At 35.5% G+C, this 25,677-nt stretch overlaps 12 protein-coding genes across 12 annotated transcripts; 6 read left to right on the top strand and 6 right to left on the bottom strand. All coding sequences in view use genetic code 12, as the record gives it.

The window, feature by feature from the left end:
- Positions 1–225: 225 nt before the first annotated feature.
- CD36_32950 (mitochondrial 54S ribosomal protein YmL4) lies at positions 226–1,128 on the top strand (the record flags this gene model as incomplete). Its single annotated transcript, XM_002422197.1, has 1 exon — positions 226–1,128. The coding sequence occupies one exon, from the start codon at positions 226–228 to the stop codon at positions 1,126–1,128; it is 903 nt and encodes a 300-aa protein (XP_002422242.1).
- A 125-nt stretch (positions 1,129–1,253) lies between these two features.
- CD36_32940 (conserved hypothetical protein) lies at positions 1,254–3,140 on the bottom strand (the record flags this gene model as incomplete). The annotated part of the gene is made up of 1 exon (XM_002422196.1): positions 1,254–3,140. The coding sequence occupies one exon, from the start codon at positions 3,138–3,140 to the stop codon at positions 1,254–1,256; it is 1,887 nt and encodes a 628-aa protein (XP_002422241.1).
- Positions 3,141–3,504: 364 nt separating this feature from the next.
- Positions 3,505–5,688, bottom strand: CD36_32930 (ferric reductase transmembrane component precursor, putative; the record flags this gene model as incomplete). Its single annotated transcript, XM_002422195.1, has 1 exon — positions 3,505–5,688. One exon carries the CDS (start codon positions 5,686–5,688, stop codon positions 3,505–3,507), a length of 2,184 nt encoding a protein of 727 aa, XP_002422240.1.
- Positions 5,689–6,880: 1,192 nt separating this feature from the next.
- On the bottom strand, positions 6,881–9,010 carry CD36_32920 (ferric reductase transmembrane component precursor, putative; the record flags this gene model as incomplete). The annotated part of the gene is made up of 1 exon (XM_002422194.1): positions 6,881–9,010. One exon carries the CDS (start codon positions 9,008–9,010, stop codon positions 6,881–6,883), a length of 2,130 nt encoding a protein of 709 aa, XP_002422239.1.
- A 1,389-nt stretch (positions 9,011–10,399) lies between these two features.
- On the top strand, positions 10,400–12,073 carry CD36_32910 (glucose transporter of the major facilitator superfamily, putative; the record flags this gene model as incomplete). The annotated part of the gene is made up of 1 exon (XM_002422193.1): positions 10,400–12,073. The coding sequence occupies one exon, from the start codon at positions 10,400–10,402 to the stop codon at positions 12,071–12,073; it is 1,674 nt and encodes a 557-aa protein (XP_002422238.1).
- A 95-nt stretch (positions 12,074–12,168) lies between these two features.
- On the top strand, positions 12,169–12,894 carry CD36_32900 (meiotic nuclear division protein, putative; the record flags this gene model as incomplete). The annotated part of the gene is made up of 1 exon (XM_002422192.1): positions 12,169–12,894. One exon carries the CDS (start codon positions 12,169–12,171, stop codon positions 12,892–12,894), a length of 726 nt encoding a protein of 241 aa, XP_002422237.1.
- A 540-nt stretch (positions 12,895–13,434) lies between these two features.
- Positions 13,435–15,558, top strand: CD36_32890 (fatty alcohol oxidase, putative; the record flags this gene model as incomplete). The annotated part of the gene is made up of 1 exon (XM_002422191.1): positions 13,435–15,558. One exon carries the CDS (start codon positions 13,435–13,437, stop codon positions 15,556–15,558), a length of 2,124 nt encoding a protein of 707 aa, XP_002422236.1.
- A 1,608-nt stretch (positions 15,559–17,166) lies between these two features.
- On the top strand, positions 17,167–17,913 carry CD36_32870 (cyclin-like protein, putative; the record flags this gene model as incomplete). The annotated part of the gene is made up of 1 exon (XM_002422190.1): positions 17,167–17,913. The coding sequence occupies one exon, from the start codon at positions 17,167–17,169 to the stop codon at positions 17,911–17,913; it is 747 nt and encodes a 248-aa protein (XP_002422235.1).
- Positions 17,914–18,157: 244 nt separating this feature from the next.
- Positions 18,158–18,652, bottom strand: CD36_32860 (histone chaperone for Htz1/H2A-H2B dimer, putative; the record flags this gene model as incomplete). The annotated part of the gene is made up of 1 exon (XM_002422189.1): positions 18,158–18,652. One exon carries the CDS (start codon positions 18,650–18,652, stop codon positions 18,158–18,160), a length of 495 nt encoding a protein of 164 aa, XP_002422234.1.
- A 1,342-nt stretch (positions 18,653–19,994) lies between these two features.
- CD36_32850 (orthologue of human kendrin, putative) lies at positions 19,995–23,129 on the top strand (the record flags this gene model as incomplete). The annotated part of the gene is made up of 1 exon (XM_002422188.1): positions 19,995–23,129. The coding sequence occupies one exon, from the start codon at positions 19,995–19,997 to the stop codon at positions 23,127–23,129; it is 3,135 nt and encodes a 1,044-aa protein (XP_002422233.1).
- Positions 23,130–23,347: 218 nt separating this feature from the next.
- Positions 23,348–23,824, bottom strand: CD36_32840 (subunit of ARP2/3 complex, putative; the record flags this gene model as incomplete). Its single annotated transcript, XM_002422187.1, has 1 exon — positions 23,348–23,824. The coding sequence occupies one exon, from the start codon at positions 23,822–23,824 to the stop codon at positions 23,348–23,350; it is 477 nt and encodes a 158-aa protein (XP_002422232.1).
- A 269-nt stretch (positions 23,825–24,093) lies between these two features.
- On the bottom strand, positions 24,094–25,677 carry CD36_32830 (conserved hypothetical protein; the record flags this gene model as incomplete). Its single annotated transcript, XM_002422186.1, has 1 exon — positions 24,094–25,677. One exon carries the CDS (start codon positions 25,675–25,677, stop codon positions 24,094–24,096), a length of 1,584 nt encoding a protein of 527 aa, XP_002422231.1.

The following is a 25,677-nucleotide window of genomic DNA, read 5'->3' as shown; positions in this document are numbered from 1 at the left end:
ATCTGGCAGTATTTACTTATGAGCTTCTATTTCAATTTTCAATGTTTTTTTTTTTATTGAGGCCATTTTTTTTTGCTAGCTCACATTGACTTTGTAGAATTGGTGAAACTGCGTAAGTGAATGAATGAATGAAAAAAAAAAAAAAATTTTCCCTCTAACAAGAATACAAAAAAAAAAAAAAGGTTAATAGTGACAACACCAAGTCCAAGAAACCTAAAGCAAATAATGAGTTTGTATTCAAACATTAGGACATTTCTGACACGTTCCATCGTGTTGAATAGAATCAAGCCATTGAAGTTTGAGGATTTAACCAAAATCAAATTAAGAGAACCAGTCGTACCTAGAGTAGCTAATTTCGAAGTATCGCCTGACCATCCATTATGGCAATTTTTCCCTCAAGGTAATAAAACCAAAGCAGCAATAAGAGAATCAGAAGAGTTAGATTTGGACTCCAGAGAATGGACTTCTGCTGAATTGCGTCAGAAATCATTTGAAGATTTGCACAAGATCTGGTATTTGACATTAAAAGAAAGAAATATTTTGAGTCGTGAGGTTAGATTGGGTGAATCTTTGGGAATGGGTGATTTCAGGCAATTTAACAATGTGGACAGGAAATTAATTAAAACTCAAAAGAGAATAAAACAAGTGTTATTGGAAAGACAGGTTGCCGTTGAACGTGCTCAAGCAACTATGCAAGACGACATTCAGGAATATTTAGATGATTTTAAGACCCGATATGTTAATTGCGAGGCCGATGAAGTTGAAGATTATCATGAGAAATTAATCAGATTACAATACGCTATATTTGGTATAAATCCTAACTTGTCGTTGGATTTGTTACAAGATGAAGAAACGATAGATGTGAATTTCATTAAAGGGCTCTCTTACGTTGCCAATTTGAAAGTAGATAGGTATTTGACGTTGAATCCTCAAACGGAGTTTGAGTTGCCATTGAACGGTCCGGTTGAAGAGTTACCATTTTTCTTGAATGATGTCGAAGTTGCTATTTCACAAGTGAAGGAATTGAGAGATTCAGGTAAATCACGCAAGTTGCACAAGATTGAAGTCATTCCGTTCTTGAAACAAGCCATCGAAAGTCATATGCAACAAGAGGAAAGCAAGATTTAATTTATTTGTAAATAGACATATTATAGTTTTCGTGTTGTAAATACATGTATATACATAAGGTATATTGAAGTTGATTCCAGTGTAGCATTCGTATATAGAAACCAAATTTCTCATCAATAAGAAACTCAAACAAACGATTTTATTTCCAATTGTGCTGAGATATTATTGAATGCAAATATTTGGCCAGTTCTAGAAAGATCTTCAAAATTTGCACCATTACCATCCAATGCAAATATAACCCGCCTCTTTCTTGACACAGAAGCTGAGGATAAAATCCTCCAAATATGAACATGCAACAAATCCCCATATGGTTCTTTCACACCTAAATTCAATTTCTTATCAACATTCCCTTCTGTGAAAGCAGTTTGGTACATCAACGTATCTAATCCCGCGAGCAACAAATTATCCCCTCCGAGGTTTGTCCCCGATACTAAAAACTCAGGAACAGTCAACACTTTAACAATGGTTTCATTTATTTCAGTACTGAGCTTTGCTTTCAAATTTTCTGGATTGATGTATGCAGGGACAATCACTGTTAGTGACCGTCCAGGAAATTTCTTTTTAAAACTAAGAGATATAACATTTATGAATTCAGTATACTGTTCAATTGAGTTTAATTTCTTTTCACTATGATATTTTTTGGCATATTCTCTGATACTAGGCTTTGATTTCACAAAATGCTCTATTAGTTTCCGAACCTGATCTTGGCTTGGTAAATTAAACACGTTTTTATAGTCTTCAACTAGGCCATCATGAAACACAGGGAAATACAGTTCAATTTTATTAATTCTTTCAATTGGCTTGAATATATCTAGCGAATCTTCTTTGGCAAATCTGCGATTAATGATATTTGTCAACTTGAATGTTTCAGGATTTTCAATATACATTTGCTTCTTTTCGATATCACTTGTGGAGTTTTCTGCCAGATCTTTTTGCAAAAACAACTCATTTAATGCTGTAACATGAGGATGCAGAGGGTTCGTTACAATGCAATATTGAATGTTATCAAGAAACTCGTAGCGTAACCGTTCTGCTAATCCCTCCTTCATCAGCTCACTGCAGACAAACTTTTTGGGAAACCTAGCGACTCTCCGTTGACAAATAATCCCTACAATCTGATCTATTTGTTCCGAGCTCAAAGTTTCATTTATGTCCTTAGACACCATCCTAACAAATTCAGTCAATCGTTCTTCCCGAGTATTTCTTCTCAAAGTTTCGACTTGCTGTATTACTTCAAGCAACCTATTTTTATATTTTCCTTTTACATTTTGACTCACCACCAGAAATCCGTTTACATCAACACTTTTCATGAAATAATCTAGTTGATCAATAGCAAAAAACCTTAAAAACTTGAACTGATCTGGATTATTCTGGAAACTATCAAGTAAACCTGACAAAGTAGTGACCAACACTTGGGAACGTTTTTCTGTATCTGACTTTGAAATCAGGGAATTAGTAGTAATTTCCGGTAGTTTTTTTCTCGATATAAATTTCACTGTTAATGGGACTCTTGAAATATGTAATGACTCTTCAATCCTGAAAACCTCATCTGGCACACAATTATTCTCCATTGGTGAAATTAGTTTCTCACAGTATTTGTGATACTTATCAACCATCTCATCTGTGGGAACAAGTATTACTGAATCTAAAGACCAGGTTAGTTTCTCAGGAGTTCGACGTGACTCAATCAGATACCACGGTCGTTTAGTCAACGATAAATTCAAAGCATGCAATAGTAACCCCAATGATTTTCCAGGCTTATTTGATTGATTGACAATGACATTTCTTCTATTCAATGATAAATTATGCAAAATAAATGATTGTATTTCTGTCGGTGGTGTGTTGACTTGAGAACCAGGATTCAACCACAGATTCAATTTTGACTGAAAGTACGGCAATACTCCATATTTTGCAAACGATTCTGCGTTAGACACTGACTTTGTAGACAAGAAATGTAGATTAGAATGTATTCTAGGTAACCTTTTCCCGTTTCCAAAAGATCGTAAGATCATTGTTCGATGTATAGACCTCGGATTCTTACCAAAATTGTTGCACAAAGATATTGAAACTTGTAGATATACATTAATTTTGAAAGCAAACTATTTGTTTCAAAGTGAATAATGCTAATCAGAAAATAAAAACCAAAACAAGATTGCAGTAGGATGGAAGTGTACCAGTTAGAAAAAAATCCGATATATTTGCAGAGCAGTAAAATTTACGATCTGCAATGAGTCGTGTACAAATCATTGATTTGATCTAATCTATCACAACCTTCATTTGCAATATATAAATGTTTCTAACTTAATGTTCATACACAATTGCCTACAAATCTGAAAACTAAAACTGCTTGAAAATTAAAGGTTTACCTCTTTTTAATTAAGCCCAAACTTGGACTTGCTCATAGAAATCAACTCTTTTCTTCGCAGGATTGTCAATTTTGTGGGCACAATAGTAACGAACCTCATCAACCATTGAATGGTGAGCACAGGCAACAAAAGCAATAGATCCATTTGATTGTTCAACATACCTATCAACCAAAGATTCAATGTTTGGTCTTCCTTCGTGAAACTGAATATGACCAAGCTCCAGCTTAATAGTGTCAATCATTCCATCACTATCACTATCTTCCTCGCCTTCCATCTTATTTACAGAAACCTTAACACCGTCCTTTTTAGGCTTTTCATGAATGTCACCGCTAAGAATGGCCTGAGATTCCAGAAATCTATTGTTGTACTCTTCAGCAAATGATTCAATACCAGGTCTAGTGACATAGATGGTAGTGTCAATATCTAAATCTTTCAAATCAACCAACTCTTGATAGAACCAAAACAATGATTTCCATTCTCTAACAACCCAAACCAATTTGAATTTATTGTTCTTCTCACCAGTGCTACTGATTTGGGCTGCATCAACAATCTCCGAATAAATACCAGGAATACCATTGCCACCAGCCAAGAAAACAGCACTGTCCGCATATCTAGCTGGCGTGGGTTCGCCGTAAGGACCTTCTACCGTAACTCTTACTTTTGTAGATTTACCTGGAGAAGAAAGCAACCTATTGTATAAGGATCGAGTGATACCATCTTTGACTTTGCAAAAGAAAATAATACTGCCGAGTTCACCTTCAATAAATGTGAATGGATGACTCTGCCAAAAATATCTTGCATCCAAAAAATGAATAAAAGCATGCCCGCCAGGAACTGATTTCCAATATTTGGGCTTTGGAACTTGTACTTTCAAAGTTTCATCAGCTATCAATGTGACATCGGCGTGCGGGAAACCAAAAGCAAATAATCTTGCAAGTCTAACAGCTCTATCAAAGCTCCAAACTGCAATACTTGGAAGAACTAACCAAACGTATCCTCTGTATTGAACATGATACCACAACCCAACAGTCCAAAATATGGCCAATACAATATGAGCAACTAAAAACACTTCATACCATTTCCTTCTGAAATAGAGCAAAGTCTGAAACATAATTATACCACCACATACAGTGGCAACGAGTGCCCATACAAAATTAGTTTCTGAGATAACCACACTGTAGCTGTCACCAAATAAATAGGAGAATATTGCAGCATGAATAACAAACAATGCAAACATAATTCTTGCAAGATGTCTATGATAACCAACAAAACTACTGTAATTAAGACCAACCATCCATTGCAAAAAGTTATTTCTGCCAGCAAACAAGAAAATCAAAGGCATCAACATAATACCTACTACTGCAGTTCTGTCTCCAAGAATCTTCAAATGGGCCAAGTACTGACTTTTATAGCGTACTTCATTCTCAATAGACTGATAGTTTACAGCATGGAGTACAATTACCAAAATATAAAAACCAAACACAATCATTGAATCAAACCTTGAAAGGATTAAAGAAGACGCAACCTTAAACAAGCGTTGTTCTTCTGTCTTTTTCCTTTTGAAGGTTGCTGGAGCCGAAATGTACTTTCTCCATTTGTTGATAAAAGGAGATGTCAATTTTTTAACAAAGCTTGGAAATAAAACCTTTGTCCAATTGAATAATGCGACAAGCAAAAGTACCAACAACCAATACCCCAAACAAGCAGCACCATAGTATAAGGAGTTATCCATATTGGCATAATACATATTGTAGGTTTTTTGGTAAAGCAAAACAGCAGTCTGATTCAAAATGAAAGGAGTTTCAATGGGGGAAGATTTAGTGAAATTTTGAATCTGATTCTTTAATTTCGCTTGTTGTAAATACAATTGAATTGAATCATTAAACCAATTGTAGTCTGCAAAGTGAATGCCATGGTTACGACAAAAGGTAACAAGTCCATTAACAGCGGAAGGAGATGGCCCAACCGTTTGGAGACAGCCTGCAACAGTAGCCAAATAGTTTTTGTTGGTGCAAAGACATTGATAATCATTTGCCTTAGCACAGAACGAAACGGTGTCGGAAATTTGATTATTACAGCTGTAAAAAGGTTTGGAGCCCTTGTAAAGGGTGAATGGAGAGCCTACTGAAGCAGCAACCAAAGACTCGGTTAAAGAAGTAACGATAAAAACAACGATATATTGCAACAAGTTCATATTGAGAAGCAAATGTTATGCAGTTGGGGAATGTTGATGGGATAAACTGTGTTATTACTGCAAAAAAAGAAAACAAAATTGCAACAAAAAAAAAAAGCGAAAATGCAAAAAGATTGAACAACGGCTTTTAAACACTATTTATAACTCTGAAAACTCATCAATCAAGAACACCTATCTGAATGGATCATAGACCTTTTGAGTCTGCGTTACACCTGAATAATAATAATAATAACCTGCTAAAATCATTACTTGTTCTCAAATGGTGGTTCATTTACGTTTGATCACAAACTTTGGCCGTAAAAAGTCGTGCTTAATGTTCTAAGCCTCGTATTAGTTCTAATATCTATTTGGCACTAGTTGTGGCTTAGCTTATCCTCATGTGACACTAGCAAATAAAGTACAATGTGAAAATTCTGCAGACTGAAACGGTTGAACTAAACGGGGATCATGGAAGTTATTATTATAAGAGTGACCGGGTTAAATGAAAGAAGAAGTGAATTAGCTGGAGCAATTGGTGTCAGTCTCAGTAAACATCACTCTAATGGCACCCATTTGGCCAATTTCTTAAGTAATAAGGTAAGCATTTTGCAAACCATTAAAGCGAAAAACAAATTCTCAACTGTGGTGTGACAAAACCTAATAATCTTTGGTCCTGTCTAGTTAAATAGACTTACTTGAATCTTAACCAATATGGACATTCTCCTAATCAAAAACAGACTCTATTCGAAGCATGCCCAACGTAAAATCTCAAAATACACTTTTTTTTTTTTCACTCACCTAAAAGTTAATCTTCTGGTAAGAACGTTAATGGACCAATTAAAATAGCTCCTCATGACAACTAACAGTTTGCAGCAAAAACAACACAGTAAGAGAAAAAAATAATACAAAACTGGCCAATTAACCTGTTTCGTTTCCAAAGCATTATCAATCAGTGCCGTGCGGTAAAATTCAAATTCATATGTTGTCGTATTTTTATTGTTGGGATCTTTCTTTTTTCCAACACAATATAATACGCCAACTATACCATTGATATTATGAAATGCTAATATTTTTGCTAAATACTTTTCTCTACACTTAAAATAAGGCAATAGCCATAAACGCTAACTAAAAATTAAGCTTTCATTGTGAGCCACGTACTTGTAAGGAAAACAGAGAAAATTCAGATTTTCCACAATTGGAGTGTTAACGCCAACTAAGCCCATATCTGTAGTTGCTCATAAAAGTCCACCCTTTTGTTCTCAACATTGTTAATGTTTTGCAGAATCTGATAACGTATCTCATCCACCATAGCTGGATGTCCGCATGAAACAAAAGCAACAGATCCATTTGACTCAGTTATTTCTTGTTTTATAATATCCACAAGACAAGGTCTACCATCTGGAAATTTCACATGCGACAAAGTTGAAAGACTTGAATCAGTGTCATTTGCACTTTTTGATAAGCTGTCAGAACTTTTTGTGAACTTGTCATTATCATGGTCTGCTGAATCCCTTTGTGTAGACTGTGTAACGTAAATTACCACTTCAAGATTTGTATTTTTAAGATTTGCAAGCTCATTGTGAAACCACAGCAACATATTATACTTTCTGATAACCCAAATTAGTTTTAATCTCTGTGTACACCCTTCTTCTTTTGACAGCTTTTGTTTATTTGCAATATCCACAATTTCAGAGTATATCCCTGGAATTCCATTTCCACCGGCAATAAAAACACAGGTATCGGCATAACGAGCTGGAGTGGGTTCTCCATAGGGGCCCTCCACACCAACCCTAATAGACATACATCTATCGGGAGCATTCTTCAATGCTTGATACAAAGCACGTGTTATACCTGCTTTAATCTTGCAGTAACAAACTATGTAACCATCATTCACTGTAGAATCAACAAAAGTAAAAGGATGGCTCTGCCAGAAGTATGCAGGTTTTAAAAAATGAATAAACACATGACCACCAGGAATAGACTTCCAATACTTGGGTTTGGGGATAGTTACTCTTAAAGCAACATCTTCGCTATGGTCATCAGTTAGCAATTTGACCTCGGCGACTGGAAACCCAAAATAAATCAATCTGATAATTCTTATAAGTCTATCAAAACACCACACGGCCACCGTAGGGTAAACAAACCAGACATAACCGAAATCAACAACATGAATCCAAGTTCCAGCCACAAACAATGCCGCCATAACAATATGAATCAACAAAAAGGCTTCATACCAATTTCTTCTAAAATAAAGTAGTGCCTGAAACAATATGATGCCTCCACAGACAGTTGCAATAACACCCCAGATCAAGTAAGGTTCTTTCATTTCCAGGGTATAAGTCGGTTTCAATGTGATAGTGTAGCATACTGCATGTATTACGATCAACATGAACATAACTCTGGCAATATGGCGATGATACGTCATAAAGGTGTTATAGTTCCATCCAGTTATCCATTGCAAGAAATTATTTCTACCAGCAAAAAGGAAAATCAATGGCATCATAACTGTGGCTACAATCCCAGTTCTATCAGCAACATATCTCATTTGTGCGCTGTATTTGTTTAAAAGAAACGGGTCTCCCTTGATGAATTCCATATTGATCAGATGGACTATGATGACCAAAACATAAAAGCCAGCAATGGCAATACTTTCAAACCTGGTGGGGATCAAAAAATCGAAAAACTTGAAACAACTCTGTTGTTGACACTTTTTCTTTGTGAATGTTGCTGGTACAGAGATGTATTTTCTCCAAATATTGATTGGCGTGCATGTTAATCGTTTTGTCAATTGCGGAAACAAGAATTTACTCCAATAAAATATACTGCTGGCACACATAATTAAGAGCCAATATCCTAGTAAAGACGCACCATAGTAGACCGCATTGTCATAATTACTTAAATATTGCACATATGCAGCAGCATAAAGATCCAATTCTTTATTGGTGAATTTGAATGGAACCTTGAGAGGGACAGATTTATTGAAATTCTCAATTTCACTCGCATATTTACCATTGGCCATATAATTGGCAATAGCATTATCGTACCAGTTGGAATCCACTTCAACTCCCCCGTAATGAGCACAAAACGATACTAATTTTTGTTTCTGTTTAGTTGAGTTCCTATGATTGTGACTCAAACAGCCTGCATAAGTGGCCAATGAATTGGAATTTGAACATAAACAAGTATAATTCGACAGTTTTCCACAAAACGTAATTGATTTTTTGATTTGTCTGTTGCATGTGTAGAATCCCAAATAATCGTGATATCGTTCATAGGACATACTCATCCCCGAGACATTTATAAGGGAAAACGACAACAATACCAAACAGTAGAAGATTCTCATTCTTGTGTTTTCTTTGTAGGTACGGCTTTGATAAATGTGAAGTTACCAGAACGAAAGAAAGCCATTAAATTGAGTGAAGACTGAATTCTGTTGGTATTTATGCAATTGGCAATAAAGGATCCAATCAGTGAGTCTGCTTAACATTTGTCAGCTTGGTTAAGGACATATTGCTCATATTTTCGTTTATTGTTGACGTTGAATAAAATTTTCTCCAAATAGGAATAACTAATTTGCTCTTTACACAAATGGGATTTAATACACAAATTGGATCTTTCACAGCTTGTATAGAAAGTCAAAGGTAATAGAGGCGAAAACATCCCTAATTAGTTTCTTTTTTTTGAGGAACTTATTTGAAGATTTGGCTGTATCTGACATGAATAGGAATTCATTTGTGGCCAAGATTAACCAACAGATGTACCGACTTCAAAGCCGAAGGATTCATTCACTGGCCAATATTATTTGGTCGTATACTTCAGGAACACACAAGAGAAAGGTTTCTTAACAAATAAGCAACGAATCTTTGTTGGTGGGAAATCAGTGTTTTTTAACCAAGAGGCCAATTATATTTGCAAATCTGTGTATTCCAAACTCGCCGAGAAATTTTGCTTTTGTGGAAGATTGCCACTCGGAACAGTTATGAGCAAATATCCCATAGCCAATCTTGGGTTGAGAGTTGCAAACCAGATACTAAAAGTGGCCAAGAAAAAAAAAAAGAAAAAGAAGAGCGCAGTTTAGCTTCCTTTTTGTATGTCTGATATCATCAGACAACCCTTAACGTTTTACGAATCACGATGGTTGAGTACAATTTGGAAGTTATTTCTTCGAGACAGTTGTAGCTTCAAAAAGCATTCAAAGTAAAGCAAAACTCCAATCGAATAGACAAAATCAGCCAAACTTATTTTGCAGTTAGCTTTAATTGGCTTAAAACAGGTCCATAAGACTTTTCCCGAATAGGTTGTTTAGACTAGAATGAAATTAAAACATTATACTCCTAGTTTTTATATAATTCCGAAACTTGAATTGATGTCTTGCAAATGAGTTGGTTGGGCAAAATTTGCATAGGAAACCCAAACACTCTGTAAACCATTGGTAAGATTTATGTTGTTTTACAAGTATGTTAAAAAAATCGTACGGAGTTTGTTTTAGTGGCTTTGATAGGAAAAAATTTCTTATCAGCCACAATACTATCAGATTACTCGTATTTGCTATTTTTTTTTAGGTTCGTGTGGGGTGTTGGGTTAGACTTCTGTTGACGCATCTCCTCTTCTCTCATAAATCGCTGAAAGATATCGGACCAGAAAAAAAAAAAAAAGCAAATAATAATAATATTTTTTGATAGGACTACCCTGTTTATTATAATATAATATTATCAGCTGAGCTATTATCACTATGCTTTCTGATAATAAAAAGCTCAATTTGTTGGAAACACAAACAACTAACACGGAGAAAGAATTACAGGAAGTTGACGGTGAAGATGAGATTTCTTACGACACAGAAGATTTGCCAGCACCTCCTACACCACCAAGCATTTATAATTGGAAAATTGTTATTATTGCAATAACAGCTTCATTTGCAGCTGTTATTGTTGGGTACGATGCAGGGTTTATTGGTGGGACAGTCTCTTTAGCCTCGTTCCAAGATGAATTCAAAATGGACAAATTGTCCCCTTCACAAAAGACCGAGATCAGCTCCAACGTCGTGTCTGTTTTCCAGGCAGGGGCCTTTTTTGGGGCATTATTTTTTTACCCAATTGGAGAAATCTGGGGAAGAAAGCTAGGCTTAATATTCTCGGCGTTCTTGTTGGTTTTTGGTGCCGGTATTTCTCTTGAGGCTAAACTGTCAACGGGGTTGGCATCAATATATGCGGGAAGAGTGATTACCGGTTTAGGTGTCGGTGGTTGCTCTGGTATGGCTCCTATATACATAAGCGAATGTTCTCCAGCAAAGATAAGAGGCAGGCTAGTAGGAATGTGGGAGATGTCGTGGCAGATTGGTGGTATAGTTGGCTACTGGATTAATTACGGAGTTTTACAAAATCTACCAACAAGCAGAAAACAGTGGTTGATTCCATTCGCAATCCAATTGATTCCTTCAGGTATTTTCTTTATTGGAACGATTTTCATTCCTGAATCTCCACGATTTTTGGTGTACAAAGGCCAAATTGAAAAAGCCAAAGTCAATTTGTCACAATTGAGAAGTATCCCAATGGAACATCCATATTCAGTTTATGAAATGGAAAATATAATTAAGGATGTTGAAGACAAGAAGCTGAAGTTGGCTAACGATGGGTTTTTTGCACCCATTTTGAAACTTTTCCTTTCTAGAAAGTTGTTATACCGCTTGTTGTTATCAACTTCATTGTTTCCTATGCAAAATGGAGCAGGTATCAACGCAATCACTTATTACAGTCCAGCTATTTTTGCATCATTTGGAATAACGGGACTGAAAGCTGGATTGTTGTCTACTGGTATTTTTGGCATATTGAAAGCTTTTGCTGCCTTGGTTTGGATGTTTTGTATTGTCGATCGGTTGGGGAGAAGGACAGCATTGATATATTTCTCATTTCCTTGTTCAATATGTATGTGGTATATTGGTGCCTATATAAAGATCGCCAAACCTGGTTTAAGAGTGGCGAATGGCGACACACGCCAAGACGCTGGTGGTAAAGCAGCACAAGCAATGTTATATATATGGACTATATTTTATGGCTCCAGTTGGAATGGTACTCCTTGGGTTATCAACTCTGAGATATTCAGCCAGGAAGTGAGAACATTGACTCAGGCGATAAACTCAATGTCCAACTGGTTTTGGGCTTTTATAATGGGCCGGTTTTCAGGTGAAGCCGTTGAAGCTATTGGCTACAAATTTTATTTTATTTTTGCAACTTGCATGGCCGTGTTTCCAATTGTCATTTTCTTTTTGTATCCAGAAACAAAAGGAGTGCCATTGGAAGCGGTTGATTACTTGTTTGAAGTTCCCGCTTGGAGAGCCAGATCTTATGCCATGGCAAAATACCTGAAAGAATACCAGAAACAGGACTTACCCACAGATATACGGATTTGACACTTCAATCGTCCCCCATCTCCCCCCCTTTTTTTTAACGTAAATAGAGATGATTGTATCAGTGGTTAGATTTAGTATTATTATTTGTACCTAATATGTATATAAAACAATTCATGATGTTGTCCTTTTTTTATACTATTTTTCTACACACCAAATTCATTGGTTGGTCGTTCTTTTTTTTTTTTGGCAACACACATGGTCTTTGTTTTAGTTACTGTGTTAATGATTCAACAATGCCTCTGAAGAAAGGGTTAAACCAGGAAGAAAAGTTGTCAGCACTTTTAAATTGGTTTCAAGCAAATCATTTATTTTATACTCTAAAAGAAATAGAATCAAAAGCAAGCAAACACTGCAAGATACCGCCCATACAGTTGAAGGAACTAGTTTTGACGCTAGTTGAAGAAGGATTAGTAGAGCAAGATAGATGTGGAACTACAAACCTATACTGGAGTTTCCCATACTCACAACACAAAAAACAGCAAGACACCTACAATCGTTTGAAAAAGACTATCACTAGTTTAGAAATAGAAAAAGATGCTTTAGTTTGCCGATGCAAAGACGAAACTAGTGTTCGGAACCAAGACCACGAAAGGACCAATAAAATCCAGTTTTGTGATCAGTTACTGCAGCGTATAGGTTCCCTACAGAGTCAGTTACAATTGATTAAAGAGTCGGAATCTGTGGGGGACTTGGTATCAAGTCTTGATTTCTTTAATGATTCTATTGATGATATTATTTGCTATTTAAGTCGACAAACGGGAATTACAATAACAGCTTTGAAAACTGAATTTGAGCTTCCTTTAGAATTTGAAAAAATCTGACCAAGCCTCTAGGATATGTCAGAGGAGTTTCTTAAATATTTTCTTGAACGGAGATTAAAAAAAAAAAAGACTAGTGATGATGATTAGTATCCCCTTACGAATTGACATATAGACTTTTATTTGCTTATTATTTTCACAAGCTCATCAGATTATCCAACCCCACACACATGTCAATCCAAAAAAAAATACTACAATAGGGCAAAAAAAAAAATTCAGTGTTATTTTTACACATGCTAAATATGAAAGAAAAATTCACAACAAAAATGATCTATTTAAAACTAAAAAACGGGCATGAATCTTAAAGATATGAACTGATTTTTTTTATTCCATATTTGCTATTTCTTTGTCTATCATTTAACTTGGTTATTCATTCTTTATCATAAGAAGATTATAAGTTGTATTGTTTCATTTTGGGGCAAAAAAAAAAACGGCAGGCTATTTATATATAAAGTGTTGTTGCTGAACTTTCCTTTTCCTTTTCCTTTTGGTTTTACCGGAACCCTTCCAAGAACTACTCAATACTGAAACTTTTAAAAGTACATGGTTACAATGGATTCAATTTTTCCTTCCAAAGTTGAGTACAAACAGGTTGATACTTTTATTGCTTTATGTGATGGACTTATTTATGACACCACTGTTGACGAAATCAAAGATGTTATAGCTCCCGATTTCCCACAGGAAAAGCTTGAGGAATACGTCAAAACATTTACCAGACCATCACAAACACCAGGATTCAGAGAAGCCGTTTACGAAACTGTCAACTCTAACACTACAAATGCGTCAAGATCATTCGGTATTTTGTGTAACATTTTAGGATCCAGGATATTGGCACCAACTTTGACCAACTCATTGACTCCCATTAAAGACATGACATTGAAGGAACGTGAGGCTTTGTTGGCCTCATGGCGTGACTCTCCCTTGGCCACCAAAAGAAGATTATTTAGAGCCGTATGTGCCCTTGCTGGTACAACAATTGTTAGATTAGCCAGTGAATTACATTTTAAAGCCATTCATTTCCCTCAAAAAGATTTGCGTGAAACTGCTTACGAAGGTCAAATTATAGATCCATTCAGGTACGAGTTTATGGAAAAACCAACTTTTGAAGGTGCAGAGATATATTTGCCTGACATTGATGCTATTATCATTGGATCTGGTGCCGGGTCTGGTGTTGTGGCACACACTTTGGCCAATGACGGCTATAAGACCTTGATTTTAGAAAAAGGAAAGTACTTTAGCTCATCTGAACTTCAGTTTGATGACTATTCTGGTGTCAAACAATTGTACCAAGGTGGTGGTGCAGTAGTTACTTTGAATCAACAGATGCTTATTCTTGCTGGGTCAACATTTGGTGGTGGTACCACAGTTAACTGGTCTGCCTGTATTAAAACCCCATTCAAGGTTCGGAAAGAATGGTATGACGATTTTGGAGTCGAGTTTGCGGCAACTGACACTTATGATAAGGATCAAGATTATGTTTTTAAACAAATGGGAGCATCCACTGATGGAATTACTCATTCATTAGCCAACGAAGTTATTATGGAAGGTGGTAAAAAGTTAGGTTATGCCAGCAAAGAAATCAACCAGAACAGTGGTGGACACCCGCACCACCCTTGTGGATTTTGCCATTTGGGATGTAAATATGGTATCAAACAAGGTTCTGTTGCTAACTGGTTTAGAGACGCCGCTGCCAATGGCTCTAAATTTATGGAACAGGTGAGAGTGGTAAAAATCCTCAACAAAAATGGTATTGCATACGGTGTTTTGTGTCAGGATGTTGCTACTGGCGTGAATTTCACCATCACTGGACCCAAAAAGTATGTCGTTTCTGCTGGTTCCTTGAACACACCAACGGTATTGACCAATTCTGGATTTAAGAACAAACATATTGGCAGAAACTTGACGTTGCATCCAGTGACTACTGTTTTTGGTGATTTTGGAAAAGACGTACAGGCTGACCATTTCCACAATTCTATCATGACAGCAGTGTGTACTCAAGTTGATGATTTGGATGGCAAGGCCCATGGAGCAAAGATCGAGACTATTTTGAATGCCCCATTTTTGCAAGCCGCCTTCTTGCCATGGAGAGGCAGCAATGAGTTCAGAAGAGATTTGTTGCGCTACAACAATATGGTTGCTATGTTACTTATCACTCGTGATAGCACTAGTGGTACCGTTAAGGGTGACCCAAACAGACCGGATGCTTTATACGTTGATTACACCGTCAACAAATTTGATCGTAATGCACTTTTGCAAGCATTGTTGATCACGGCTGACATGTTGTACATTGAGGGTGCCAAGAGAATACTTAGTCCGCAATCGTGGGTGCCAATATTTGAATCGAATGTTCCTAAAGACCAAAGAAGTATTGATGACAAGGATTATGTTGAATGGAGGAAAAAAGTTGCAGGCATCCCATTTGATCAATATGGTGCTGCATACGGATCTGCTCATCAAATGTCATCCTGTCGTATGAGTGGTAAGGGTCCAGCATTTGGTGCTGTCGACACTAATGGTAAATTGTTTGAATGTTCCAATGTGTATGTGGCCGATGCCAGTGTGTTACCTACTGCATCTGGTGCAAATCCAATGATCTCAACAATGACAGTTGCCAGACACATTGGTTTAGGCTTGGCTAAAGATTTGAAAACCAAAGCAAAATTGTGAGTTGCAAAAGACAAAAAAAAAACAAAATCGTTTGCAGAAACTGGGCTTTTTTACGTTTTATATATATGTATGTACATTGCGTATATGAACTTTATAAAAAATGTTGTTATTTTGAAAGAAAAAGTACAATAAAGTAGATTTTCAGATCAACAACTTGGTGTTTTGATTTTTATTACCAATCATTTTTAAATCATGATGGATATTAGTACTATAGTTAGAAAAGACTACAAACTATCAAGTCAGGGGTAATTTAAATGGAGGATATTTTTTTAAAAAAAACAGCTAAACTGTTGGTAGCATGTATACACAACAAATTGCTCTCCTATTTTTTTCAGAGAAGCAACACTTCACAACTAAATCAGAATTAGATTACTGAAGTTTTCAAATGTTTACTTGGGGAATTGCTTACCATGTTATCAAATTGACAACAGTTTTGTTGAGCTTCTTCTAGCACCAAAAAAAAAAAAAAAAACTACTATTTTAGTAGAACCCTTTTACGGGTTTTCCTATACAATGAAAGTAAATTGAAGAGAAAATAATAAATACAATTCGAGTGCCAACAAAAATGGTTGTCAATACCGACACAGATATCCAATGGAAAGAACACTAGACCTGCCAACTTTACTATGAAACTACGGAGAGAATTAAGTTACTAAAAATTCAAATGACCCGTCTGCCTTCAAGTAAATCGGTAGACTGTTCCCTATATTATTTTGTGTTCTCCCAACTCCATCCTGCCCGCCCTTGAGCGATCTAACAAAGTCCATTTCTAAAAACAAGGATTTAAAAAAATTTATTTCGTTTCTTTTTATTTATTCATTAATCTCCTTCTTGCTTTTATTTTTTTGCAGGGTGAAGGACAATATCTCAATTTGTGTAATATAACTTCTACATAATCACAATCTAGCCCAGCCTTCTTCGTCGTCAGCACTTGAAAGAATTCTAGGACATAAGTTATCGTTATTGCGGACCATTTTGCCAGTTTTTTCTATATTCCTCTTTCTATTATTTATTTCAGAATCATAACAGACTTTTTAGCCTTGTTTCAAGTCTATTCTCAACAAAATATCTAAGTTGGAATCACCTTTCCTTCCTTCCCATTAGTTCAGTACAGACTGTATATAGATATTTATTAGTCTATTTTCTTTCACAATCCAATCTTGTAATACACGACCTATCGTAGAAATAATTTGAATTTCTTTTTCCTTTGTGAGCGTTTTCAGTTGCCAACGAGAATAAACAACAAAATAGGAGAAGAAATGTCGTATACAGCGGTTAGTTGTTGTCGACTCATCCATCAATATTAGTAAATGTCGCTTTAAAGAGAAAGAGTGAGTTTTTTTTTGAGTGACACAAACAGCTATATCTCCATCCACGCCGCCACCCACACGCTCAGCAACAAACGACACACACACATTCTCAAATTTGCACGCTGACTCAGTTGTGAGAGAGGGAAGAAAAAAAAAAAAAGTTTTTTCATCAACAAAGAAAACTATATATCCATTACAAAAATTATTTTTTTGTCCTTTTTTTTTTTTAGGTTGTTCTTCAGTCCACTGACCCATCACTATACCTCCTACCTCCTCCGACCCCAACCCCCCTTCTACAATGGATAAGGAGTATCAGGAGTACCAGATAAGTGACATGCCCTCCTTTATTGGATGGGCTTGTCACGGAATTCTTAAACAGAATAGGACAACGAGTGAGTTTTTATTGAACTCTACTCAGTCGTTGCTATTCTCTACACGTTTATCAATCCCAACTATACTTGCTGGTTTGGAGTACATAAATCAACGTTTTTCAAACAAAGAAATCTACCATTTGCAAGATCAGGAAATTTTTCAGATCTTGGTGGTTTCATTTTTGTTGTCAAACAAGATGAATGACGATGCTACGTTCACAAACAAGAGCTGGGAGCAAGCTAGTGGTATTCCACTTTCTGTACTTAACAGAGAAGAAAGAGAATGGTTGAATGAGGTTAAGTTCAATTTGGCAGTCACCAAGTATGAAGCAAATATTTCTGTTTTGGATCAATGTTGGAAGACGTGGGTCAACAAGTATGGCAGTTGCCATTCTGAGCCACCAAGCTCTCCTTCATACTACACACCTGAAGTTGATTCCTATTACTACGGTAGCCAGCATCATTCATACTCTTCTCCAATCAGCTACCTGCAGCATTCTTATTCAAACCCATATCCCCAACATCAACAATGCAACTATCAATATCAATATCAACAACAATACCAACCTACTTATCAACTGCACACTCAGTATTTAGCGCCGCCACCACCACCTCCATCCTATTATGATCCAGCAATTGTTAGTGTTAATTATGGTGGGTTTATTTACACCTGATATTAATTGGTCAGCCCCAGACAGTTCGTTTATCCTTTAATTTTTAGAGTCAAGTTTTTTTGTTTTTTTTTTTTTTGCAATTTTTTTTTAATCTATGTTTATGGTTTGTCTTTCCACTAATGCTTCTGCTCTTGCTTCTGCATTTGCTTAAGTTGTTGTTGCTACTACTACTTGATTATTATTATTATGTGTATATGTTTTTTTCGATTTTTTTTTCATATATTATAATTATTTAGTAATCTACTTAATTTTGAACTTGTTCTTTGAATTCATCATCTTCGTTTGCTTCTTCCTCTTCCTCTTCTTCTTCTTCTGCCACCACCCCACGTTCCTTATCCAATTCTTCAGCAGCTTTAGTAAAGTCAATTACTTTCCCTCTTGTTCTTCTGCCGGTTGTTATAATATTTGATTCATCAATTTCCAACAATTCATCTTCCTCTTCCTCGTCATCTTCTAACTTCCCTTGTTCATAGTCATCCTCATCATCCTCATCATCATCGTCTTCTTCTTCCTCATTCTCATTTTTGCCACTCTTTTCTTTTGCTTCTTCCTTTTCTATCTCCTTGTCCTCTTCATCGTAGTTTCTTCTTCTTCTTTTCTTTTTCTTGTCTGTTGATGGTTCAACAGCTCTTTTCTTGGATTCTTCCGAGATGGTAACGGATTCCTTTTCGTTATCTTGTTCCTGTTGCAAATTGGATTCAATTGAAGATTCTTCAATAGGCTTTGTTTCGTCAGACATTAGCTATGGAGTATGGTAATTTTATTTATTCACAAAGTTATAACTGCATTGTAGTTTTTTTAGTTCACCAATACACTAGAAAAAAAAATAACTGAATGAAATTCGCACCCATACACGACCTTATTGCTAATTGCTTGAATTGGTTCTTCCAGGTAGATGAAGAAATGGTTGCCTAATGACAGATCGATATCCACAGAACAGTATGATCTAGAATAAAAGTTTCACTGGATATATAGACTCCCTTAATAAATTGAGTTAAAACTAGTTTAATGTGAGACGTTTAAACATGCAACGTACAGAAACATCACCAATCCTTGTCAAGCCACTGCCATACATCAACACATAATATGCATGAATTCCTGGATATTGTTCATGTGATTATAGTCAGAAACAGAATTAAACAAATCAACTCAATCAATTGGCCATTTTTGAATGTTGTAGATAATAAGAAAAAAAAAAAAGATTTCAATTAGCCTGGCTTTTACTACACTTGTCTTCCAACTAAAGACGCTGGATTACAAACAATCACCAGTAAAGTCCATGAGATGTTGTTGTTGTTGTTGTTGTTGTTGTTGCTATTGTAGGTATGCTTTGTTTTGAATTGTTTTGAATTGTTTTGTTTTTTTGAATTTTTGACGAACCCTTTAGCGTTTACTCAACAATAGAACCGGCAACTGTGTGCTGGTTTGATTTTCTGTTTTTACACCCTGTCAACTTTGTTTTCCTTTTAATGTTCGTATTACATTTTAACAATCGAGTAGTTCAACAAAGAAAAGCCTAAATTGCATAGGGCTTAACAAAAAGAGCAATTTTGAGCAAGCCAACCAGCTGAGGACCTAGATAGCATTATACCACTTTCGTGTAATTTTCCCTGAGTTTGCCCAAATAATCGAGATCTGCATCATGTGTTCTTCTCAACAGCTAGCAACGGTTACATATTACAAACTATAACATGAGATCTGTACTTACAACACTTTTCGAAAGTATTGTTATAAAATTCGATCTGTCAACACATATGTCAGAGTGTCTGATGAATCGCAGTGATATCGAAGAGAGAGAGAGAGAAAAAGGGTTGTAGTAAGGTTAACTAAAACTTTGATTTGTTTTGATTTTGTACGCGATATAAGCTTATTTTTATGTTGTTGTTATTTTTCGTTTAATAAGAAAATGATTTAAAATTAATTTTCGTGAGCACAACCAACTCTTCTTCTTCTTCCCCTGAAACCACTCTCTATTATATAATTACTTGGTCGTATTCCTATTTTTCTGTCTTTGACTTTATATATTTTTCTTTATTTTCTTTATTTGCTTTCTTTATGGTAATTGTCTTCAAATTCATACCATGACAGCAACCATTCCTCTATATCTTAAAATAAATGGATTGCATACTGATGCAAATGACAATCTGCCTCGTTTCACTGAAGTTTCAGCTAAAGAAATCAAGTTTAACGAAAACACCTATGAGTTTGAGAAAATATTTGGCGCATCAGCTACTGCTTACCCTGAATTGATTGACGATAAATCAAGTTCATGTGTCGTGTTGGTGGGACCCACAGGAAGTGGTAAAACCACTCTTTTGAAGCAATTAATAGCTGCAAAAGTGAAAAATTTTGAAACTCAAGCTTTTATTAGTTCCTTTGAAATTACAAAACTTAGAAAAATTAACGATTTGGTAGACTCAGCATCCGAATTTAAAAAGCTTCAACTCAGCAGTTTGGAAAGTACTTTAAAAAGAGCTAAATACACCCCTGATGCTTTAAAATTGATTATGAGTAGAAGATCTACTCAGCCAACAGAAGTGAACTCCAACTCGTCCCGTAGCTGTCTTGTGGTTACCTTTTATTATCAAAATACAAGAACCACATTTGTTGATCTGATGGCTACCACTTCCTCAAATGCTTTTGCCAATTCAGATAATGCATCAATTACTCAATTGATAGTCAATCACAAAAATGTTAGCAAATCAGATAATTTGATATCCAACTTCATTTCCAAAAACCAAAAATTGAAAATCGTTTTAAATTTGGATCCTTATGGAGATCCAAGCTTGATTGATCCAAGCTTGACAAATGTTTCAGATTTCGTCAAAAACTATGAACCACCAACTAATTCATCAGTGAACTCCTTGGCAAAAACAAACAACGAAACTGTTGTCAAGCAAATTAGAAGAGTCCCCAGCTACACCAGACCTACTTTATCATCCAGTCGCCATAGTCCCAAAAACTTTTCGAAAAGATCAAGGATTAACGGCAACAGTCCCGATAAGATGGCGCTCAACAAACGAGTAAGGTTAAAAAACAGTCCCTTGAGTCAATCAGTTGATTCAAATCCTTTTATTGAAAAAAACTCGAAAATCTACTTAAAGAATTTAGCTCTGAGAACTTCCAGCCCTGATACTTATACTGACAGTGACTCTCATCACGAATGTTGTTTACAAATTGAAAATTTGCAAAATGAAAAACGAGTATTACACAAAAAATATGTTGACTCAATTAAGGATTTGAAACAAGATTTTCTTGCTTTTAAACAAGAAGCAGCTGGAATAATTGTGGTGTTGAATGATTTAGATGCACAGCTTTCTGAACTCAAGCAAAAGCAAATTGATTTGGAAAATGTAAAGAATGACCAGATCAAAGAATTAGTTAATGAACATGAATTACAAATTGAGAAAATTTCAAAAGATTTGACTGAGAAATTCAAATTGGTGGAAACACAATTGCTTTCCAAGCATGAATCTCATGTACAACAATTTACCAAAGAATTGATTGCTGAAGCTGAATCCAAACAACAAGTGGAAGAGGAGTTAGATAATTTGAAAACCACCCATGATAGGGATTGCGCAAGAATTCTAGAGTTGGAAGCTCAGTTAAGTGATGCAGCAAAAGAAAAAAGTGAATCTGATTATAAGCTTACCGACACGTCTGATGTTATCAATGATTTGAAAAGTCAAATTGAATCTCTCAAGGCAAGTTTAAGCAAACTGGAAGAGGAACGAGAAATCCAAAATAAAAAGCTCGACCAAGTAACAGAATTGAAAGAGTTGAAAGAATTAAAGGTAGAGGAATTGTCTAATAATCTACTGAAATTACAACAAGATTTACATCGTAAGGAAATTGAACAGAACGAACAATTGGAACAATTGCATGGAGTTTCTGCTGACAAGGAAAAACTGTTGCAACAATCCATTGAACAGTCAAAGATTTATATAAACTCATTAAAAGATCAAAATGCAAAGATTGATCGAAATTGGGAAATAAAATATGGAACTCTTGAACAAAACCAACAAAAATTAACGGAAGAACATTTAGCAAATAAACAAAGGGATCAGTTGGAGATTGAAAAACTAGTAAAGAACAAAACTGAACTTGAAGCCGATAACCAGGCATTGAAGAATCAATTAACAGAAATTTCTAAACAATTTTCGACCCTTGGTGCTGAATCTTCAGAATTAAAAAAGCAAATTGAGACGACACAAATCAAGTATGATCAAGCTGAACTAGTTCATCAAGAGTTGAAGGCTGAAATTGAGAAGCTACTTAAAGAGTCTGCTGGCAAAGATGGACAGCTTAAGGAATTGAATCAAAGTCACGAGAGGCTTATTCAAGAGTTAAAGAGTGATCACGAGAAACAAGTGAAAGAAACTAAAGATCACATTATCAAAGAAATGGAGGAAAAGCATCAACAAACAATCAAGGACATTCAAGAACTGCACAATGAAAGCATCGAGGAAATCAATAACGAACACGAGAACAAAGCAAAGAGTATTATTGATTCTTTAAATGAGGAAATTGAAGAATTGACCTCCCAACTCAAAAATGCCGAATCCGAAAAGAATACATTACAGTCATTAAAATTGGAGTACGAAAATGAAATTGTTGCTTACAAATCCAAGATTGATCAATTGCAAAAGGAGTCAGCTGAGTCAGCAGAGAATTTGAAAAATTATGAAACCAAGTTTCAGTCTATGAAATTTGATTTGGAATCTGATCTAGCGATTGAAAAGCAATTGAGAAAGGATGAAGGACAGGAGTATGAGAATCAAATTGAAAAATTAAATCAATTAGTCACGGAAAAAGATTTACAATTGAGTGAAAAAGGTGAAGAAATAGCTTCTATTAGAAAACATATAGAGGAATTGGATGATACGAAAACAAAATTGGAAGAAAAGTCGACTACTCAAAATGGGATAAATCTGTTGGATAATAGTCTCACTAAAAAGCATGCTGCAGTAGTTGCTGAATTGAGCGGTAAGATTACTAATGGTGATGCTGACACAGATTACGATAACGAGCCTCTCGACACAAATGAAGAAAGCACTAATATGGCTATTACACAATCTATCAATAAAAGACATGTTTTACAACCGTTATTGAATAATGCAACTTCGCCATTGAAAAAAGTTAATTCCCAAAATTCAAAAAATGATAAACCCACATCACCAAAATTTGGTAGTCCTGATTTAGCTACAGTAGATTGAAAATTTCTTATAATTTCTTCTTTTTTATTTTTCAAAAAATACGTTTTCTTGTTTTTGTTCTTTATTGATATATCGCTTTGAGTTTTCTAATATATATATATATGTATATGACATACTTACCTACTTATTTCAAAACTGTCATTACTATTGTATCCAATATTAAACTGTGTAACAGTTTCAGTCTTCATGATCACCATTCATAAAACACTTGGATCTCTTTAAACAGTTCTTCTATCCGTCAAATACCGGGCAATAGAACCAACTCCAGTCACCTCAATTGTTTTCTCAAACCAATTCAATAACAATCCACCTTGCTTCTGTCCGTAAGGACTTGACATGTTATTATATAAATATTTGACCAAAACATCTTGTTGTTCACTACTCAACGATTTGACGAATCCAGTCAAATCATTCAAATTGTTGTTATTACGAATTGAACACAACACTTCAAATACAGTTTTTGAATGTAATTCTTTTGTGTTCAGATCAGCCACATACGGGACATTGTCTAATGCCAAGCTCAATGCTTGTTGAAACTGTCCAGATGATAAGTTAGATCGGATTTGATTGGCAACTTGTTGGACTTGTTCAATGGTAGTTGGTGGAATATCGGTTGGAAGTAAATCTTCTTTTGTTAAATGGGAATCTGGCTCTAATGCATCAATATCTATGCTTCTCCAATCTTCAGATACCATTGTTATTCTAGTATTATTATTATTGTTATCGTTGTTTTATTGGTGATGTAAATTGATAGCCTGAATTGAATACTATTTGCTCCAGGTTATTTTTTTTTTTTTTTTCGGTGGTTTTTTTTGCTATGAGAGAGTTGATTCTCATTATCGTGCAATTCTCCTATGTTTTTCTTTTTTTTTTTTCTATATAACATACATATAGGTGCTATTACTGATTATAATAATCCAATAAATAAATATGGTATTTCAGACTTCTCATAATTCTATACCTGTTAAAATCCAGGTGGATTGTTGGACCCTTTTGGTAATAATGCCATAAATTTGTAAATGCTACCCATTTGTTCGCTATCAGTGAGTCTTCTATATGCGCCGTATATCTTATCTTGTACATTAGGGTCCTGTTGATTCTTTTTTAGCAATTGGTCAATTCTATATCCAATTCCAATATTATGCAACCAGTCACCTTGCTTAACGGGACCATAAGCATTGACTATCCCTTCGGTCAATTGTTTCAACGCTTGAAAATCCACATCGATTGATAAATCAACTTCACCAGGGCTCCAAAATGGAGAAACAAATTTGTGTTGATAAATTCCACGTAACGAGTTCTCTGGAATCTCATTTTCAGTTCCATAATCTATAACTAATATTGCCCCTTTGTCGTTACTGTCGCTCAACAACTTTGCCATTTTCATAATGTATAGTTCTGCATCCGGACAAATCTCAATTCTTGTACCCACAGGTAAATCTCGATATCTTTTACTAATTTGTGGTATCATTGAAGATGGTGTTTCTTTTGGAGAAATTGTCAAGTGGAATTCAGTATCTAACAGATTGTCCGTCTCAACTTTATCAGCTCTTGTAGAACTCTTTGACTCTTCCAATTTGGGTTGGGTGTTGTTGACACTGGGTGTATGTTCAACCACCAATTCTCTCCATCCCTTCTCTTCACGAATAAAACTTTTTATAGGTAACGCATCAAAGAATTCATGAGCTACTATGAAGTTTGCCACATTCTTATCACCTTGCTTGATATCCTTCTCTGTATCCAACCAAATTATGTCATTACCCCACTTTGAAATTGACCTATTATATCCTTCTTCTGTAGTATCCATGGGATCTTGAGGGTTACATAATAATTTCCATTGTTCTTTACGTAATACACGAGAAGCTTCAATTAACGCAATTTCAATTTTTGGCCGCTTTTGGTCACTGGGTAACAATTTTTCCACAAACTTATTGAATGTTTTCATAATGTCATGAATCAATGTACCTTTACCAGGACCAAATTCAATAAACCTGATTGATTTTGGATATTTTTGCTGTTGCCAAATACTAAAATACCAAATGCCAATCATCTCTCCAAACACAGAAGAAATTTCTGGAGACGTAATAAAATCACCGGTTCGTAAACTTAATGGGTTCCTGGTTGTATAGTAACCAAACTCCGGATGTGTCAAACATTGTCTCATATAGGTACTCAATGGAATAGGACCTGTTAATTTGATTGTTTGACGAAAGAAATCACTAAGATTTTCAATCTTGACTGGTTTGGAATCATGTGACGCTGGCTCAGGGAATTGTGAAAACTTGCCTAAATTCTCACGAATATTATAATCACCTTTGATTTGTCCTTCTAGTCTTGATATTTGCTCTTGAATTATCTTTTTGGCATCCTCGTACTCCTCTTTCGTGAACTTTCCAAAATACAAATCATCCGTATGTGGAGGTGGAGTCGATGAAGAATCGACTTGAGACTCTTTTTCAGCTTTCAGTATTCGCCAATGTGAATGTGAGAATGCTCTTGTGATTGGAATATTTCTAAAAAGTTTCCTATAAGGCTGGCGTGTTATCAT

Source organism: Candida dubliniensis, chromosome R, assembly GCF_000026945.1.
Source record: "Candida dubliniensis CD36 chromosome R, complete sequence".
Taxonomy (NCBI): Eukaryota; Fungi; Ascomycota; class Pichiomycetes; order Serinales; family Debaryomycetaceae; genus Candida; species Candida dubliniensis.
The sequence above is the reverse complement of the archived record's forward strand: the minus strand, read 5'-3'. Positions and strand labels throughout refer to the sequence as shown.